This window comes from Anabas testudineus, chromosome 17, assembly GCF_900324465.2.
Source record: "Anabas testudineus chromosome 17, fAnaTes1.2, whole genome shotgun sequence".
Lineage (NCBI taxonomy): Eukaryota > Metazoa > Chordata > Actinopteri > Anabantiformes > Anabantidae > Anabas > Anabas testudineus.
The window spans coordinates 3,519,212-3,539,393 of NC_046626.1; the positions used below are offsets into that span (position 1 = coordinate 3,519,212).

At 38.4% G+C, this 20,182-nt stretch overlaps 1 protein-coding gene across 1 annotated transcript in view; it reads right to left on the minus strand.

Annotated features, from left to right (window-relative positions):
- Positions 1–8,202: 8,202 nt before the first annotated feature.
- Positions 8,203–20,182, minus strand: part of brinp2 (bone morphogenetic protein/retinoic acid inducible neural-specific 2) — a 180,458-nt gene continuing 168,478 nt past the window's right edge. Inside the window, exons 7-9 of the mRNA XM_026373779.1 lie at positions 16,225–16,447; positions 11,602–11,908; positions 8,203–10,446 (exon numbers count right to left, since the gene is read on the minus strand). Coding sequence (XP_026229564.1) covers positions 9,625–10,446; positions 11,602–11,908; positions 16,225–16,447 — 1,352 coding nt within the window. The 3' untranslated portion in view covers positions 8,203–9,624. The remainder of the gene's footprint in view (positions 10,447–11,601; positions 11,909–16,224; positions 16,448–20,182) is intronic.

The following is a 20,182-nucleotide window of genomic DNA, read 5'->3' on the forward strand; positions in this document are numbered from 1 at the left end:
TTGATGCCTAACCACAACCAAATGGCATTGTCTGAGCGGTCATACTAACCCCAAACATGTTCATTTAGTGTCCAAACCTAAACCTTTTGACAACTTAAGGTGAAAATAAAAGTCACAAGGTGCCTCAAGTAAAAAAAAAGTTCAATGTCAAAGCCATACTTATTATATCTATTAATATATAATATCTATTTTTATTACTCACTTACACACTTACTTATCCCCATCTCCCTTTCTTTTCTTATCGCTTTCTTTCCTTCTTTCTACTTTCTTTTCCAATATCTGCCACCTGCCACCACATTAATGTATTTTCACATTGTGAAACACACATGCACACTGTATATAAGCCACATATGTCCTGTCCTTCTGTCTTATTTGCATTGTACTTACTGTTGTGTTCCATAGTCTTTAGAATATCCTGTATTCTGTCTTCTGTCAGTCTTATTTTTTTAAATATCACAGGCTGCAGGCATCAAGATCTAGAAGAAAACTCTGCAGATGGGTGCCATTAAATCACAGCAGAAAAAGGGGACACAGGGAATTAATTATAAGTAACAACGCAGCAAACAGTTGTTTATCTGTGTAGAAAAACATTATTTTGTAACAAATACTTTATAAAAACATTGTATTCATATTTTGAGGAAGGCCTCAGCTTATTATTTCACTATTTTAACTATACTATTTTATTAACTATATGATGAAGAATTGTCTGTACTAATTAGATTCATATGTATGTATTCAGTGATATCTTTGTATGGACCAATCTTTATCAATTGTCTATTTTCCTATTGTAGTGAGGGTAGTTGTGTCAGTGATACCAAATCATTGGACCTTATAGAAAATTCAGAGTTGCAGGTGTCTGGGCAATGTGACTAAAGAGACATTTTGAGCTACAAAAGAGAATGGTTGGTGCTAAGAAAGAAGAGCAAGGACCTGAAAGTCATCCTCAGCGAGCAGGAGAAAGGCCTCGAGCTGGAGGTGGTGAAACTTCAAAGAGACAACAACATTCTGCAGACAGTTGACTTATTGCAAAACACCACAGGGGGTAAGCGAAGGAAGCACTGCCCAGTAAAAAGAAAAGATGTTATGTGCTTTGGGACAACTAAAAAAGGTGATCAAAGAGAGAATCTTGTCATCCATAAATATTATTATCAATGTGCATATACAGCAAAGATCACTGCATTTGCTGGTAACATACTGATGACTGATGTTTCAAAACCACTGACTACTAACAGCAGCCGCAGGTCAGTGACCATGAGGGAAAACAAGCACAATTGGAGAAGAAAGATCACATAACAGAGGCTGCCTCCAGAGAGATTAGAGAAAATCCCGAAGTAGCAGTGGATTATCAGAGATCAGTAAAAAAGATCCACACATTAGTTGGGCAGGTTAATAATGTTCCAAACCCAAGCTGAAGAGTACACAGTGAGAGTGAGAAACTGGTGGACAAGGTAGCCACCATCAAAATCACTGTATCTGAATGAAAGAATAAAGAGTGGAGTCGAGCAGCCCAACACCATCAAATCAGGCATCTCTGTGCTTCCCCCTCACCCTCAGTTAGCTATTGTTAAGCCAATACAGAAACAGACTAAAGATCCAGAATGTTTCATCTAATGTCTCTTTGTGATTAAAAAGAACAACAAATACGACCAAGAATATCATCTTTGTTTAGTCTTTGCTTTTGGGGAGTTGGAGTCTTTTAAAACATAGTTAACCCACATTCTGTATTGTTCCTGAATGAAGCATACTGGAGATGTAAACTTCATTTAAAAGGAATGAAAAACTGCAACTCTGTGTGCTTTGTGTTGTATATTAAGCCTTTTGTCTAATTTGAACACAACTCATGTAGCCTGATGTTCCCTTTGTTTTACCAAAAGGGAATGAGATAAAATGTTTGATAGAAGACATTAACTTTTAACTTGGCGTGTTCTGTCTGATTTTACTTCAACAATGACACCAGTGTTATACAATAAAATTTCATTGTTTTCAAGTTGAAAAACAGCTTAATTTGACAAAACATTCATTTGAAATGGTGTAATGTTATTTGCTTGCTGGCCAGGCTCTTGTCTCAATTTGTGAAAACAACACGGGCGGAATAATAAGGTTGGAGATTTGCCTCCCTAGCGACCATGACACGTCACACTCCCAACCAGCCCCATCTCAGTTGTTCAGTTCCTGAAGCTGTAATTAAATAAAACAACAAATATGTTGTTCTGAAACACAATGTTCCTAGCCTAATTTATTAGGACATTTTTACAAAGTGAGGACATTTAAGTCGGTCCTCACAATCATGTTACGATTCCCTCCTCCGGCCAGCTGAGGCAGTGTCCCCAGAAGTCTCTGTATGTTTGTTTTCCTGTTTTGTATTTTCCCTCACTTCCAGGGGCATGTCCCGGCTGCAGGTGTGTGTTTTTAGCAGGTGTTTTGTGTTACTCATTAGTGTGTTGTGTATTTTTCTTGCTGTCTGTTCTTTTGTCATTTGCTAGTGTATAAACTGTCAACCATCTCCTATTTTACCTCCAAAGCACCCCCAGAACATCACGCTGCCTCCACCATGCTTGACTAAAGGTTTTAAGCACTGTTCTGCATCTCACAAATGTTCTTGTGTTTGATCCGAAGATGTCAGACTTGGACTCATCAGTAGACAACACCTTCTTCCAGTGTCCAATGTCTTTTTTGCCCATCTCATTCTTTTGTTTTTATTGGCCAGTCTCAGATACAGCTTTCAGAATCCTGAAGCCTCCTCTTCACTGTTGATGCTGACACTGATGTTTGACGTGTAATATTTAGTGCAGCTGTCAGTTGAGAAACTGTGGGATGTCTTTGTCTTAAACTACACACCCTCAGATATTTGTCCTCTTGCACAGTTGTGCATCTGGGCCTCCCACTACTTTTTCTGTCCCTTTTAGAGCCAGTTTGTGCTGCTCTCTGAAGGTAGGTAACAGCATGATACATGATGATAAGACATTTTAGATTTCCTCACAATTTCTAGTATTGAGTAGCCTTCCTTTCTAAGGACAACAATAGACTGACGGGGTTCTAATGAAAGTTCTTTCTTCCTGGCTGTTGGTACCCATTGGAACCTGTAAACAAACAACTGCTGATGTTCAGATACTAAACTGACCTAAACAATGCCATGCTCCCTTGTTTGCTCCATTAGTTCAACTGTTCTTAGCTGTGCAACACAATTGTTTTTTTCATAATCAATTAGCCTTATAAAATGATTCACTTGAATTACCCGCCATACCAGGAGATTGATGCAGAGTACTGACAACAAAGTCTGTCTATGCAAAAAGATCAGTCTTTAAAAATCAATTGATACATTTTGATTGTATTTAATTTTAAATGGATAAATTTGATAAAATTGTGACTTGCACGAAAAATGTTTTATTTGGAAAACAAAATTTGCAAGTGGTCCCAAACTTGAGTTGTTTGTTTTTTATCTCATCTCACATAATCCCCAGGCAACATCAATTATCCTCAATGCGTAATTTTTCCTACTTTTGTACAGTCACAAAAATGTGGTTTTGTGTTTATTTGTAGTTATTCCTACTACTACTGAACGCTACAGTATGTTCCTTTTTTTACTAATTTATCCAAATTATTCTTAATCTACCCAAATGTGGAGAGATACTGTTGATGGCTCCTGTAACCAAGACTAAACAAGAGTCATTAAACAGCTTAGAACCCTAAGACATGGTAAAAAGCATAGAGTATCTGTACATTTGCTTCTTTTATTTCAAAATTCTTTTTCGACCCTCTTTATCACGCAATATATTGTGAAGAAATATGAAGATATTTCGATGCAGCCTTTAATTTCTGTTTGAACATTTTGATAGGGAATGTAAAACTTATGTTTACACTGGCACTGAATGGTCATAGTTAATAAACACGTTGGTAATGAGCATGGAAATGATGGATTCTCAACTGGAGCCTGCGGGCCATGTCTAGCCTGCCAAATCACACCACAGAATATTTATGATTCCAGAAAGTGTGAGAAGAAAAATAACTGTGTTCCAGTATTTAAAATATCTAGCCCTTTCTTCATCCAACACTGAAGCAATGTAAAAAACTAAGATGCAATTAATCTTTTTTAGGAATGATTAATGAGACCAAATCCGTGCATTCGACCCTTGCGTTGTAATGTATAACATCTGTCAGTTTATTATTAGTGAGTAGCCCTGATACAGGAGTCAGTATGTACCTCACCTACAAAACGGTGTTTCCTCCACTGGTTGTGCTCTGAATAGCTGTAGCCACACAACTTGCAAATGTCAGCGTTGTCAGTGGATTGTCAGTAGCCGTGGATATGAGCCTCCCTGACCTCCATCAAGTGCACATTTTGTTTTCATTGCAAAGAAAAAGACATACAGATTAAGCACTGGTATGATAAATGTGCACTCATGTACAATGTACTGTTGTTTTCCATGTCGACTTTCAGCTTAAGGCTCCGACATTTTTGACGTTGATACACAACATGATAGTTCTCAGAAAATTAAGCCACAGCTTGATCGCCACCTGGTGGCTGGTTGACATATAGGTGTTAGGAGTCTGTTTACACCGATATGGACTGATAGGAACTACATTCCTTTGTAAAAAAAATAGAAACATTTAGAACAATAATATGTTAATTACATATATTGATACTTTTTACTGATACTGATTGCCATTAGACAAATAATGATGACCGATGTATGCAGCAAAAAAAGTCTCGAAAACTAATCCAATCAGACCCTCCCACAGTGAACAATTGGCTGGAAATCATTAAGGAGCTGCATCACATACATTTACATTTACATTTAGTCATTTAGCAGACGCTTTTATCCAAAGCGACTTACAAGTAAGGAACAAGGCAAGCAAATTAAATCTAATACTAGAAAGACTAACACTCTAAGACCAAGAAGATAGTATCATTGTACTGTCTGTCATATGTGCCATACACACATCATAGATAAAGTATGAATGTGATGCCTTTATTTAACTTTAAAGGTTTTTTTTTTTTTTATCTGCCTGGGCAGATTGTAAACAACGAGCACACCCATCTAGATAAAAAATTCTGTGGTATTATTTATGAAGATGAAGGCCTCCCCTGGATTATCTGGAGCTATAGAAACAGTCTGCATGTGGTTGTAGTGTGGTGTAACTGAAGTATCACATACATTCTTTGAATACAGTGTTTGGCTCCATAGCTCCGTACAGATGCTGCCTAAAGAAAACGTGTAACCGAAAAGTTACTAACGGATTTAGTATTCATTAGTGACACAGCTGAAAAGATCCTGCTGTTGGAGATGTTTGTCATTTTAATCAGTAAGAGCGGCTTCAGATTTCACTAAAACTGAGAAGGTGCTAGCTATGCCAAAACTAGAGCGTACAAAAACACATGGTCAAAACACTGCAGGTTTTATCATTTTAATATATATTAAATAAATATCCCACTAGAGAGTGCAAATGTGACACCGGTGAGCACAGAATATAGAGTTGTATGTACATCTATCTTTACATTGTGCTCAAACTTGTCCTTTTCCTTCTCGATTTGATCCTTTTTTCTGTGTTCTGCGTTTCATGCACAGCTGTTCTCTGCGCTGACAGTTTTACGTGCTCGGTTGAACAGAGAGGTGGTTCTGGCAGTGTGAGAGGTGGAGGAGAGTGGCTCTTCCACAACATCCTACAATGAGTCGGATACTTGATTTTAATTTTACTGTTAGTATTAGCACAGAAGTGGAAAACATGCTGTAGTTGATTAGAAGGTAGGTCAACCAGCAGGCAAAAACATAAGAAAAAACAAACAAAAAAACTCTTGCCCTAAAGCTTTTATGTGAGACTACATAACTCACTGAAGTCATAAAACATTAGATAGTGTAACAGGCGCAGTTCCATATCACGTACTCACTACTAATCTAGAAATATTGTTGTTTAGCATTATCCTTTGAGGAGTCCTGACAGAAATGGTCTTCTACCTACCTTTGACTTTTACTGCATTTGTCTGACTTTGAATCCATCTGAAAGGAAAATAGATTCAATAGTTATTTCACTGTTTCCCGATTAACTAGTAAACCTCCAAAGAAAAACTAATGAACAAACCTACATCCTACACCAACCTTGTTGCCAAATGAGCTCTTTTTTGTATTCATTTGTCCTCTCCAGCAGTGTTATGGATAAGCAGGATAAGCCCAGAAGAAGACTGATTGTTCTATCTTTAGGGTCAATCAATAAATATGAAGCAGTAACATAAAACATATGCAAAGCGTGTTCATGGTCAATGGCTATCTTCAGTTTTTGTTTTCATTTCATTCAGTTTCAATGTAGTTGAGCTAGTTTGTTTACATCTGCTATTTTGGGTTTTATTTTATTAAATGCAATATTGTTTATGTTTTGTTAGACTAACTCTAAACTCTAAGAACTCAAACCTCAAAACTCAAAACTCAAGTTAAGCTAGCATCAGTTAAGGGTGTATTGGATCATGGTTCTTATCATATGACAGATTTTAAGTCATAATTTTTTGGATAACTCCACTGCCAATAAAACTAAAATTTAAGTTTTCCCCAGTGGATTTTTGCCTCATGTCAGGAGTGTGGTCATGCTCAATGTACTTCCATTCTCATATGGCTTTCTCGTAGCACAGTGCCTACGTAACAGTTTCATCCATCAACCTTCCTGTTCCTATCATTATTAGTTGACTGACATGGCCAATGCTGACCTTCAGAGAGCATGACCACTAATTTAGAAATGAATTCCATTTAAAAATATAATTTGTAGACAAGAACACAAGATTTTCCAGTCCACTCTGTTAACTATTTATTAGGTACACATAACTAAAATAATCCAGTCTAATAAATCATCACTTTAGTAAAATCCATTGTAGTTTTGGCATTAAGACTTGAGTGAACTTGAAAAATAAGAGTCAATAGAAATCACTTATTATTGTTCATTGTTCATTCCTCTCTATTGCTGAAAAGGTAGCCTCCACCTGGCAGAGGGAGGGGCTGATTGGAGTGTGTCACCAGAACCTGCTCAGTTGTAAAATGTGCAGCAAATGAGGCTCAAAGATTACAGTCCATTTGCAGTGTACAGTCAGTTTCCTTTTTAGCATGTTTATAGTTCATGGAACAAGCTCGTTTTGGTTAATACAACACATAGAGATAGGCAGAACTGACAATGTTATTCTGATAAAAAGTTTAGGCATGTTCAACTATTTACTCACTTTTATTGCGTGTACAGTGAGAAGTCAGGTGTAACGAGTGTGAGTCGAACCATGGAGGCTGATCCGAGCGGATACTGATCAACTGCGGTCAGTTACACCACTAATGCGAACACCGTTTTTATACCGTCATTTCATTGACGTTACAAACTGTTAAGTTAAGGGAGATGGACTGTACAATCATGTCAAACATGTGGCAAGTGGGTTGTAAAACACACACAGCATTACTTGCACACAGCAGATATCCCATCCAGATGTGTAAAGGTCGGCACAGCTAGTAGGAAACACCTCTATGCAAACACTTGTCATTATTAGACCAGTAAACATGTCTTGCTCCCACACTCCCCTCAGTCCAGCGCTGAGAACAGCTGAGCATAAAGCACTAGGTGCGAGAGAAAAATTATCAAATTGAAGACTTTTTAGTGCACACTGCTATCCGTTAATGGTAGGCTAAATATCAATTTTTGGTGTCAACACCCGTGTCTGAACTCAGTCATTGTCTGGTTTGTTTGATAAAGTTTTTAAAGTGCACACTGCGAGGAGCTGGTTGATGACTGCCAAAAGCATGTGCTAAAGGTGAAGCCTGGGACATTTAACAAAGTATTACAAGTAGGTGTGCTGTATGTACAAGTGATAATGCAGTACACAAATCAACAGTCTTGCATGACTGTTCAATCGTTCAGAACAATGACACAGGCTTTCCTCCCACCCCAACATCCCCCCTCTTGCAGTGGAGGCTGCTGCACATTAGTACTCCGATGTTCGCAAATTTAATACAGTTTCCTGGAAACACATCACACCAGTGAGTGATGAAATGAGTTTTTGAAAGAAAGAATAGAGTCACAAATAGACAAACCACTTTGTTTTACTTAGGCAAGCGGAGCACAGATGAACTGCTGAAAGTAACATACAAGGTTTACTGACTTTTGTTGAGAAATTAGTAAAGGAAAAGTAAAATTAGATCAAGTGTCATCCTGCTAAGTCTGCATCTCTTGACAGTGTCATCACTGCCTTGCAGAACCTCTGGTCGCTGTGGTAACAAGCAGCTGACTCACATTTAAATATTATATATATATATATATATATATTAAAAAAAACAAACAAACAAACTGTTCCATTGACCTGAGACTAAACCAAACCAAACCATTGAAAACGATTTTTAAAAGCATTTTGTCTAATTGGAGATTTGCTGAACAATTACTGTATGCAAGTACTGGTGTGCACTGTAGTGACTTAAAATTTCACAACACCAAATCAAAACAAGTAATTGCAGAAAGTGTGACTGGCATTTACATGGAAAAGCTACACCACCACGTTTTCCGGAGAATGTGCCTGTTGTCCTGTTTGGAAGAAATATCGAAATAGAAAAAGCAATACGGCCTTCAGCTGGGAAAACCAAACACACAAATCAAATGTGCTTCTTATCTTTACATTGACTCTCCATATAAGGCATGACTTTGTGTTGTTATAAACATTTTTTTTGGTCTTTGCACTGGTTTTATCTAAAAAGCAATGTGCATTTGTCCACACTCGGGGTTAGATGGAGCGTTATTTACAGCGCCTTATCTGCGGAACCTTTTGTTAACCACCATCTTTAGAATTTTTCAACTTGGAAAGAAATAACTGAACACTGAGGCTATTTTGCCACTTGCTTTGCTGATGTGTTCACCAACTTCGGGTATCGACACATCACCAAGAACGGAACATCACTAACAGGCTTTTCACTCGCATGTTAAGCATAGATACTTACACGTTTTGCAAATGCCAGGTAAAATTGAAGGCAGGGATTAAAAAGAACTATTCAAAGACAGTAACAGGGATTATCAAACTTTAAACTGTTAAGCATAACATAACAACTCATTCACCACATATAATAATATCTCATTTTCCCTTCCCTCAATATTGTTCTGTAACCAAAGAAAATAAGGGTTAGAAAAGGGGTAATGCTCTTCCATTAGCTAATTTTTGAAGACCCCCTTAAAAGTTTCTCTTTACATATGAAAATCACCTTCATCTCTGCAAGGCTAAAGTACAGTATACTTTATGACATCTGCTCTCTGAGGTTCCAATTTAAAAAAAAAACTGTCCATGTAAGAGAGTCTCTTAGCATCAGCCAACTGTACAGTTTTGCAAAAAGCAGGGCAGTAATAGCAAAAGTGCATCTCCAGGCTGGTTCAGTAGATCCTTTGAAAGACAGTCCAAGTATGGGCTGTTCACCAACAAGACTCTGGTAGCAATTTGTTATTTCAAAATGTGCCACCAGAAATCCAGTCATAACTGTTAGATGTTGTATTAATCCTGGTGATTTGGGTCCAAAAAGTCAACTTAAGTAGGACCTCCTCTGCTCAGTCCTAGGGTCATCCCTGGATCTGCAACTCCACCTTTCTTGTGTGATTATACTTCTGAACCTGATTAGTGTGTGGACCTAGCTAGCTGCACAACTGGGCCAACTCCGGTTCTGGAGAAGCATTGGGAAGCTTGGAGTTAAAGATCTGCAGAGAGTCCTTGATGCGTGCAACCTCTCCTGCCGACAGCTTGAGCCGGTGACGTAGCAGACAAGAAAATAGGTCCAGGGGCTGTGGTGCTGGAGGAGACAGCCGGTTAATCCGGTCTCTCATCTCCAGCAACATCATAAATGCAGCATCCTGTGTACCCTGTGTGTAGGGGTAGTCCAGCTGGAGAATCAGATCCTTGATGCCCTCCGGGTCAAAGTGCATGCTGTATCCAAACACTTTGAGTGTGTTGATCTTCATATACCCCAGGTTGGACGTCTGGTCATCCATGTCCAGTGGTTCATAAAAGAGAGTTTCATTCACTGTTGGATCATCCGTGACAATGCGGCTTCGCAGGTAGATGTGCACCGTTTCAAAGAAGGACTTCCATTTGCTGCCCAGAGCCAGAGTCCAGTTGTAACACTGTGCCGTGACGACAGTGTCCAGTCGAGTTCTCTCCCAGTCAGGGAAGTCAGGCTGGTTGACTGGCATGAACCAACTCTCTGAGTGACTTCCCCCAAAAGGATTAACATAAATCGCAGGCACAGGCTCAAGTGTAGAATTCTTGGTTAAGCATATCTGGAAAGAAATGCCCATCAGCATGTGAATAAGATTGGACTTATTTTTGTTACTCTTGAGTGTGAGTAACATTCTCTTCCTCCAGGCAGGATTGAACCAACTTCCCAGACGGACGTCATTGCTGATGTAGATGGCATGGACCTCTATTCTGCTGTCTAGTCGCTGAAGCAGGTACTTTACCTAAAGAAGAATATGTAAATAAACCATGAGGTGACATTCGCTCTGCAATATAATAATACAATATTAGAAATCAAGGTTCTTATTTACTGTAGATTGCTTGTGGTTGTAAAAAGGCTTTAACAGTGACTATTTAGTATTTGTGAACCCCTTAGAATATACATATTTTCTTGTGTAAGTTCTAAAGGGGATAATGATATAAAGGGGACCCAATTAAATAAATGAGACATAAGTAAGACCCTCACTTATTTAATTTCTTGTGGAAAAATACTCAATTTTAGATGCTTGACTCTGGCAAAAGTATGTGAACCAGTGTGCTTTCTCTAAATAGAGTAAAAACCAAACATTTCCACTAATTGTTTATCATACCTGCACATTAGCTGGGAGGAGGGAGGGATTCGGATGGATTTCAATCAGGGATATTGTTTGGCGTCCCTGGCATTTACATTCTGTATGAAGTTAGGACTTTGATTTGGCCACTGTAAAACATTATTTTTTCTGTAACCATTATTTTATTATTAGGATGGCTTTTAGGGTAATTATTTTACTGCACGATTCCATTTCTACTGAGTTTATGTTCAAGAATGGATATCTGGAGCAGTGGAAGTAGGAGTATAGAGCCATCTATCCCATCATGTTTGATAAATGGAATAAGGTTCTTATGTTAAAATTTTTCTAGTAGTCTTTTAGTTTATCCACATGGTCATGATCAAACTGAAGATGTTTATGGAGAGTAACAACTGTTTTAAGTTGGATTACTGTTTTTTGATAGTAATTGATATTTAAAGGACTTAAATACTTGAGATCTGTACATCCTTCTACATTACACTGGAAAAAAGTCAAAAGAAAAATAATGAATGAATGAATGATGAATTAGAAGAACTAAATAAGTACAATTGGGGCTTTCCATTAAAATTTATGTATATGTATGTGGGTACTGTATATAAATATGTTGTGGTTCAGGTATTGAAAATGTAGGATATTGTTTAAGATAATAAAATGAGAACATTATAAAATCTTTAATTGGATTCCCTTTATTTAGTTTTAGGAATTGAATTGGAATTAAATTGGAATTAAAATCTCATTAATAAAGATTTAAAAAAAGGTTTTGCAAAATTGTACTGCCAATTTAATAGATATAAGAGAAGCTCAGAGAACCTCAGCATCAGGCATGTCCAAGTCAAAGTTCAGATAGTGGTCCAGGGAGGCGGCAATGCTTGGCCGGCAGGAACCAAGATGGAGGAGGTTGCCATGGTGACAGGCTCCACAACGAGTTGCATTGTCTGTGGCACAGGAGGAGCAGGAGGTGGAGGACGTGCCTACGACACAGGGAATGACTCCCTGGCAGGTAGGCTGCTCGACGGGGCAACTACAGGTCTTCACCTCCTCAGAGAAGGAGCCCAGGGCTCCATGCTCATTGCAGTAGAGCAGAGACTGGGCCCTGTTCAACCAAAACCCAACAGACCTGTAGAGGGAACAGAGAAAACACAATTATGTACATACACATATGAAGTACAACACAAAGGTAACTGTTTAATGATGACTTGTACTACTACTGGCTCAGTTGATTGGAAGCCGGATACTCAAAAAGTCAGCATCAGTGGTGAATGAAGGAAAGTGACACTCTATTCTTTTGTTTCAGATGCATTTTGTTGCTAGAAGCAACCCCAGGATGTGGATGTGATTATCATTTTTAAACAGACTTGAAAAATGTCAGCCTACCCTTTCGTGCTGTAGTTAAGTATTTGTACAATAGCTGGGTTGTTTTTGAGAAAGTGGTTTTGAAGTTTGGTGAGAAACTGATTCTATTATTTTATGGATGTATGGACTTAAGGACTGTGGCTTGAATCTCTCCATGTAAAAAAAAAAAACAATCAAACTGCTACCACAGCTCCTGTTCTTGACAGAAAATAAAATTAGTGCGACTAGTGCCTCAGAGATTGGGTACTGTGTTGTTTCAGTGCAATTATTTTTTTCCACATATATATGTGTAGTTAAAACCTTGTGGTGGTCCATATATACATATGTACACCTTGGCAAAAAATTGGAAAGTAGCAAACACAGGATATGGAACATAAAGGATATGAAAAAAAAGCTCCATGTTTCTGGCAAATATTAAAGCATAGTATCTTTTTGTGTCATAAACCGAACAGAAATCATACAGGAAAAACGTCACTGTGGCAAATATCACTGACTTCAAACACTTTGTGTAGCTACTCAAAGTCTTTTAGTTCTTCCTTTTTCTCCTATACTTTCTTGCAAATTGCTTATACTACTGCAATTGCAGTTTTGTGTGGATGGATTTTATGGTGAGATTTCTTCTACAGAGGCTTACAAAATGTGTTTTTGTACAAGTATCATTATGAGTATAGAATGGTGTACCACTACTCCTAAATCTGCAAAATCTTCCTGCAGAGTTTTTTTAGTTACATTTGGGTTTTGATCTGACTTTCTCATTATGACCAACACACTCCCCCTAAACTGCCTTGTCTTCATTACTTTTCACATCTGTGCAAATTCACATATGGATTACTGAGTGGGCAGCTCCAGGGGCCTAAAGGAGAGAAGCAAAATGACCCAAGGACACACAGATAAACAAAACAAAACTATCAAAGACTGCAGCCAACAAAAACAGACACCAAACAAATATAAAGGCTAGAAAACAGGCATGGGGCATCCATGCTTCTCCACGGTTTTCAATCAAGCCAGCACCTTTTCTCCATTTCTCATTTGCATGTAATACTTAATGATTTTTAGGAATCATTCTGACCTTTACCTGAACTTGTCTTCTCTGCATTATTAAGCAGTACTTTTTGTCTGTGAGCTCTAACATTATTAACACTATTTCTAGCACAAGCAGAGGCTTCTTGCTGCCCTTTAACAACATTAATGTTAGAGTTGTTGTCTGTACCTGCAGACACAGAGAAAAAGGTTGTTTGTTACCTTTGGCAGTGTTGCTACAAACTTTACTTTACTCTCCTCCTGCTTCTTCTTTTTTCCAGAACTGCTTTGATAGTGTCTCCTATGTAGGAGGCTAAATATGCTAAAGATGAATGGGAATGGAGTCTGTGTGGGCTATGGACTTTGACTGTTTAGAAGAAAAAGGCTTCATTTAAGGTTTAAAATATAACTAATAATACTATTAAAAAAAGTAGATTGTTTCCCACCCATCATGCTCTGATTTACAATGAAATGGAATGACTAATGGAATAGTCCAATTGTAGTCAGGACTGTGGGGGTAGGAGGTACTGAGTCACCAGTTAAACATAAATTATTGACATTCTGATGACATTTTAGAGTATGTATTTTGATAACGACATGATTAAACACTTAAGAAAAAAAAACACAACTTTATCGGGTGTCTTTCACCTAGATAATTGAGGTCTTTTTTCAGGAGTAAACCAAACAATTTCTGCTGTTTTCTTAATATGCATTTTGTTACATATAGGTGAACATTAAAATTCTGCTCCACATACTTTTTAAATGTAAATAATACATTTGATATAAATTATAGAAGGGTGGTGTTTGCTGTGATTGCAGCAGAAATTAAAATGCAGACATACATAAATTACTATCTAACTTTGGTGCTGTAACGGCAGCAAGTTCAGACTGAAAATTGGCTCTGCAGAGAATCTATCCCCAGGCTAAGTTCAGAAAATCACACACAACTTTGCTCAAATGCTCCAACAATTCCTTCCCTCCAGGCCTGTGAATAGACAAAAATGAATCATGATAAAACAAATGGATTTGTGGAGCTTCTGCAGTGGAGCAAGTCCCTGATAACTTGTTGTTCTAATACAAAGTGGGTTAAGACTGTGAGTGACGAGGGTGGGACAGAGAGGCAGAGAGAGAAAGATGCCACAAAGGTGACTGAGGGACACAAAGACAGAAAGCAAGGCAGAGTGTGAGAAGAGACAGATGGAGTGATGGGAAGCAGGAGAGGACTGTCACGAACTGAAAGTCTCTGTAAACAAGTGCCGAGATGTCAGTCTGGGAAAGCACTTGATTATAGTACACCATAATACCACATACCCACAACAAATAACATGACCTATCCTTATCCTTACTCACTGTCTTTTGCTCTATTGATACCAGTTTTTGACAAGCCTGCCTTCATTTTTCCCATCAGCATAACAACAAAACTGAAGCTTTATGAGGGGATTCGCTTAGGCAAAGAGAGTCAGGTAGCCTGTCAAATTACTGACAGGCTACCTGACCATTAAGGGGTTATTTCCAGCTTTCTTAAGATACCCTGAAAAAGCATTTGGTGAATAAAGCTTAGTAAATCGGAGAATAGTGCTATATGTTTTAATTTTTCTGGATTTATTTGAAGACTTGCATTAGTCTATGCCTCACTGTTTAATTAAAAACAAAAATTAAAAATTTTACAGTAAAAAAAACTTTACTTGGTGTTTGGATGTTACTCTACATCGCTTCTATTGAAAGGGCTTTAAGAGACAATCTCTTCATATCCAGTATAGAGAGTAGGAACGATTACAGCAAATAAGACCTGTTTCAGTGTTCATGTAGGACATGACATTTCTTTTAAGGTTAACTTAAAATTGTGAACATGTCCTTTAAGCTAAAACTGAAAATGTGCACATGCATAAAGTTACTAGCTATTTAGCCATTTATACTCTACTTAAGTTGCTAACAAAATAAAACAAAATAAACTGCTTGTATATTAGATTATAAAAAAAAAAAAAAAAAAATTGGTCTGGTATTTCTAAAAAAAACAAGAAAAAGCTATTGAGAAAAAACTGAGAAGCTTCCTTATCTCATTAACATGCACTCTTGAGCCAGTTCCTAACTTCTAATTTCTGCTCAGAACTTGCTGTTTTCTGTCCGGTGGTGAACGAACTGAGGGTTCGACATTGGTCGAGCTTTATTCTGCAAAATATTACTGCAAAATGTTTTTGCAGAGTGCACTGTCTGAATATGTGAATACTATATTTGTTTTCAGGCCTCAGGGAAAGACCATAGTAGATACTTGGGCTTTTAGACTCCAACAATTGTAAAATCTTTCAACAACTTCTTGAATCGTTACAGGAGCTAAACAAATATTGTGTAAAATGTTAATGATTAGCCTTGTAGCAGGCTGCTGCTGATGGCCATATTATTGACCATCTGTGAGTGTTGTGGGCACTGATATAGATGATGTGTTACATGCAGTTACTCTACCTAGTCTTTCAACTAGTCTAGCTTTGTCTCCATTCTGGATATCCTTTGCAGGGTGTGGTCTACGAAGGCATGGCCAAACAGAACTTTACAATAGGCTGGATTGCAAAAAAATCTACGTCTTGTTGCTTTTAATACCTGCACAAAGAACGTTGCATTTCTTTGATATATTTGAAGGATTTTTAAACGTAGGATGGGCTTGCTGTGACGCTGTGATGTAATTAGTCCATAGTGAAATCCATCTTAAAAAGCAGCCTTTTAACAGTTCAGTCTAACAGTTTTACACAGTCAGACATATGTGCTAATGCATAGTGTGTTGACAGTGGAGATAGAGCTGGAAACATTTGTAATGGCTATGCCAGTAATGTAAAGGTACATGTTTGAATGTGAATTTCCCTAAAGGATGCAAATGTGTAACCCACAGCCATGTTTCACCGTTCAGTCAGACAGATAGCTCTGGATTTTTACAGTGTAGCCCACCTGAGGTAGGACATTAGAGAGCCACAGCTGGAATTAATCAGCACAAAGCAGCTGCCTAAATTCAGTAATGATAAATTCTGCCTTCTATATTCAGTTTGTTTTCTGTCAGTGTGATTGGGCTACCTCTCTCGGGGCAGACTGATGTGAGGTTGTTTTGGGCAGCGTTTACTCAGGGTGAACAGTTTCCTGACGACCTTCTGGGCTTTGCTGAGGACCAGGGCGGTGCTGGATTCCAATTGTGCGTAACGCTTCTGGAGAGACAAGTCAGCAGACCAGAAGCCAGCAATTGTAGACACATTCAAAAAGTGGTTAGTGGGCAAGCGCTTCAGGAAGGCTTTGAATTCATCTGTATGGAGGCAAGGAGGGGGAGAGGGGTGGAAGAAGGGAAGGCGAGAGAAAGAGAGTAGAACAAAATTAGATTCTCTCAGGTAATTTATATGTTAACAATACCCATTTTAAACAGCACAGAACTATTCAACACAGGCTATTTGATCCCCAGTGGCATGCATAGATAATGACTGAGGAGCAGGTTGAGTTCCTTTGTCATTAGAATACTGAAAAAGCTGTTATGTTCTAATGAACTGCCTTTCTAAAGTAAACACCTGTGCTTCAATCTGCAGTCATACTCATTCTCCTCACCATTACAAGCTCAGCAGATTCACAGCAGGATCATTTGCAATGTACATTGTCATTTGGGAACGGCAGTCATCTGATAATTGACAGTATGGTTTCAGTTACAGTTACAGATGTTTCATATGTCAACAAAAGGGTTAGGTAAAAACATCTACAATTCATAGCTCAAAATAAAAAACAAACAAAAAAATAACAACAAAAACGAAACAAACAAAAAGCTGAAGACTTGCACTAGAAGAGTGTTCAAAATCACATTACAAATCACATGAACACATGAACAATATCTCCTACTTAGTGAAAAGGTAAGCTGGCAACAGACTGTTGGCAGATTGGTTGCAAGTGCACATCCTGACCTGACAGTTAAATGCAACTTAAACCTAATATTAAGATAATTCACACATCTAATTTAAACACACATTTTTTTTGTGTTTGTTTTGGGTGGTGATGGTCTAGCTGTGATTTTTAAAAAACATTTTAAATGTTCACTTCTTTCAGTTAGACAATGTAATAATTTAGAAGTTTCATTTATTGTATTCTCATTTAACGCCCTCCAAAACCAAAAACTTTACTTTTTATCTGATATTTTATTGCAGACATCATTATTAAGAATGATAAAATGATTTTGGCTGGGGATTTTAACCTCTATATAGATAATCCTAACAAAAAAGCAAATATTTTTTTAAATGTAACTTATCTTTTAATCTGGTGCAACATGTTAAAGGTCCAACCTATAACTGTGGACTTAATATTTACCTTGGGGTGTCGCTCGCTTGAACTGAAGGATTTTATCTCTGATCTGTAAAACGCTGTCTTTTTTACAGCTAGTCAATAGCAACATTATCTTATACAGTACGTGCCATGCTGAAACAAAGTGGGTTTTCTTCTTCACATTAGTTAACAATTTAAATAATATATGTGCTTCTGCTCTAGAAGTGGCTGCTCCCCTTAATCTTGGATAAAGGGCAATGTTCATAGCTCCAAGGTCCAGTGTAGGAAAGCAGAGCAAAGATGCAAGAAATCTGAACCTCAACTACATTATGTGGCTATAAAAGAACTATTAGTCCACTTTAATATTATGGTGAAGAATGCCAGAGTTAAATACACTGCCCGTCCAAAACAAAAGTCGCACACTCAATTTTTTTGTTGGACAACCTTTAGCTTTGACTACAGCACCCATTCCCTGTGGCATCGTTTTTATAAGCTTCTGCAATGTCACAACATTTTTTTCTCGTCCAGATCTTGTATTGATGATGGGAGAGTAGGGCCACTGCGCAAAGTCTTCTCCAGCACATCTGTACACTCCAGCACATAACCTTGCTGAACATGACCTGACTAACTGCAGCAACCCCAGATCATAGCACTGCTCCCACAGGCTTGTACGTTAGGCACTAGGCATGATGGGTGTATCACTTCACTGCCTTTCTTCTTACCCTGATGCGCCCATCACTCTGAATCTCAGAAATCTGGACTCATCAGACCACACGACCTTCTTTCATTAAACAGTTCTTAACCCAGTTTTAGTAGTTTCAGCAATTCCCTTAGATGTTTTCTTTGCTTGATCCATGCCAATAAATTGACCCTTCTGAAACAGAGTAACATCTTTTCCACAACCACAGGATGGGTCTTCTGACATGGTTGTTTAAGAAATGAGAAGCTACTCACTGCATCAGTTAGGGTTAAATAACTTGTTGCCAGCTAAAGAAAAATCATGCATGCAGTAATTATCGAATGGGAGGCTCTTACCTATTTGCTTAGTTAAATCCAGGTAGTAATTTTTTTTTGGACGGGCAATGTACTTCTCCAATCTTGTTGCTGCACATCATCACAATCCCCAATTTTTATTTAAGACTGTTGATCAGCTGTTAAGCCCAGTCTCTCACTTGCACTTTATTGCACAGACTGAATATTGCACTGGACTGGAATACATAACAGGTACTGTTGCAGGAGATATGCTTCAATCAATAATCATATGTCGTCTTTTTCTTTTGTAAAGTATGGTGTCACACAAGAGTCAGTTTTGGGGCCAATTGTATTCTCTTCGTACATCCTTCCTTGGACATTATATCAGTAAACACTGTGTTTCTTTTCACTGCTATGCTGATGACACACAGGTGTACCAGCCTGTTAGAATGGCATGCTGATTTTTTTTACATTACTACTTGAGTGGGATAAAAAGCTGAATGGCTGAAGATGTTTTACAGCTTACCTCAAACAAAACAGAAATTGCTGTTATTGGTCTCCAGCAATAAGTAAAAAACATTCTATCATGTACTGCTGCAAAAATCTATTTACTAATCGGTTTCTGACAGAATTTAGCTGCAAGACTCTTAACTAGAAAAAGTAAATACAATCATATTACACCTGCTTTAGCCTCCTTGCACTGGATCCTAGTATGTTTTAGGATTAATTCTGAGTTTTAAAACTTTAAAACTTTTTAAAATCTAGCCACAGGGGTTGCAATCCAGTGACTTCTGTGCCGGTCCCAAGCCCGGATAAATAGAGAGGGTTGCGTCAGAAAGGGCATCCGGCATAAAACTTGCCAAAAACAACCATGCAAATTGTCCAAAAGAATTACATGCTGGATCAGTCAAGGCCCGGGTTAACAATGACTGCCACCGATGCTGTTAACCTACAGGGTGCTGGTTGAAATTGGACTATTGTTGGTCGAAGAAGGAGAGAAGGCAGAAGGGTTCGTGCACAGAAAGAGAAGAGAAAAGGCAGGAGCATAGATCTGAGAATAGGGACTCTTAACGTTCGCACAATGACAGGGAAAGGCAGAGAGCTGGCAGACATGATGGATAGAAAGAAGGTAGATGTACTGTGTGTGTGCAGGAGATGAGGTGGGAGGGCAGCAAAGCACATAGTATTGGAGGAGGATACAAACTGTTCTACCATGGTGTGGCTAGGAAGAGAAATGGGGTAGGGGTGATTCTGAAGGGGGAGTTTATGAACAATGTTCTAGAGGTGAAAAGAGTCTAAGACAGAGTGATGAGCCTAAAGCTAGAAATCGAAGGGGTGATGGTGAATGTAGTCAGTGGGTATGCTCCACAAGTTGGCTGTGAGTTAGAAGAGAAGGAGAGATTCTGGAGTGAGTTTGATGCGGTCATAGAGAGTATCCTCAGAGGAGAGAGACTAGTTGTTGGAGCAGACTTCAATGGCCATGTTGGTGAGGGGAACAGAGGTGATGGGCAGGTTTGGTGTAAAGGAAAAAAAATCTAGGACAGATGTGGTGGACTTTCTAAGGACGGATGGGAAATAGTGTCGTCACACTACTTCCAGAAGAGAGGAGAGGGAAACACAGAGTACCACATACAGAGTGGAGGTAGGAGTCGCAGGGCGTACTACATTCCTTGTTAGACAAGGGTCATTGAGAGAGGTTTAGTGACTGCAAAGTGGTGGAGGGAAAGGGAGAGCAGTGTAAGCCCAGCAGACAGCACCGCATGTGGTG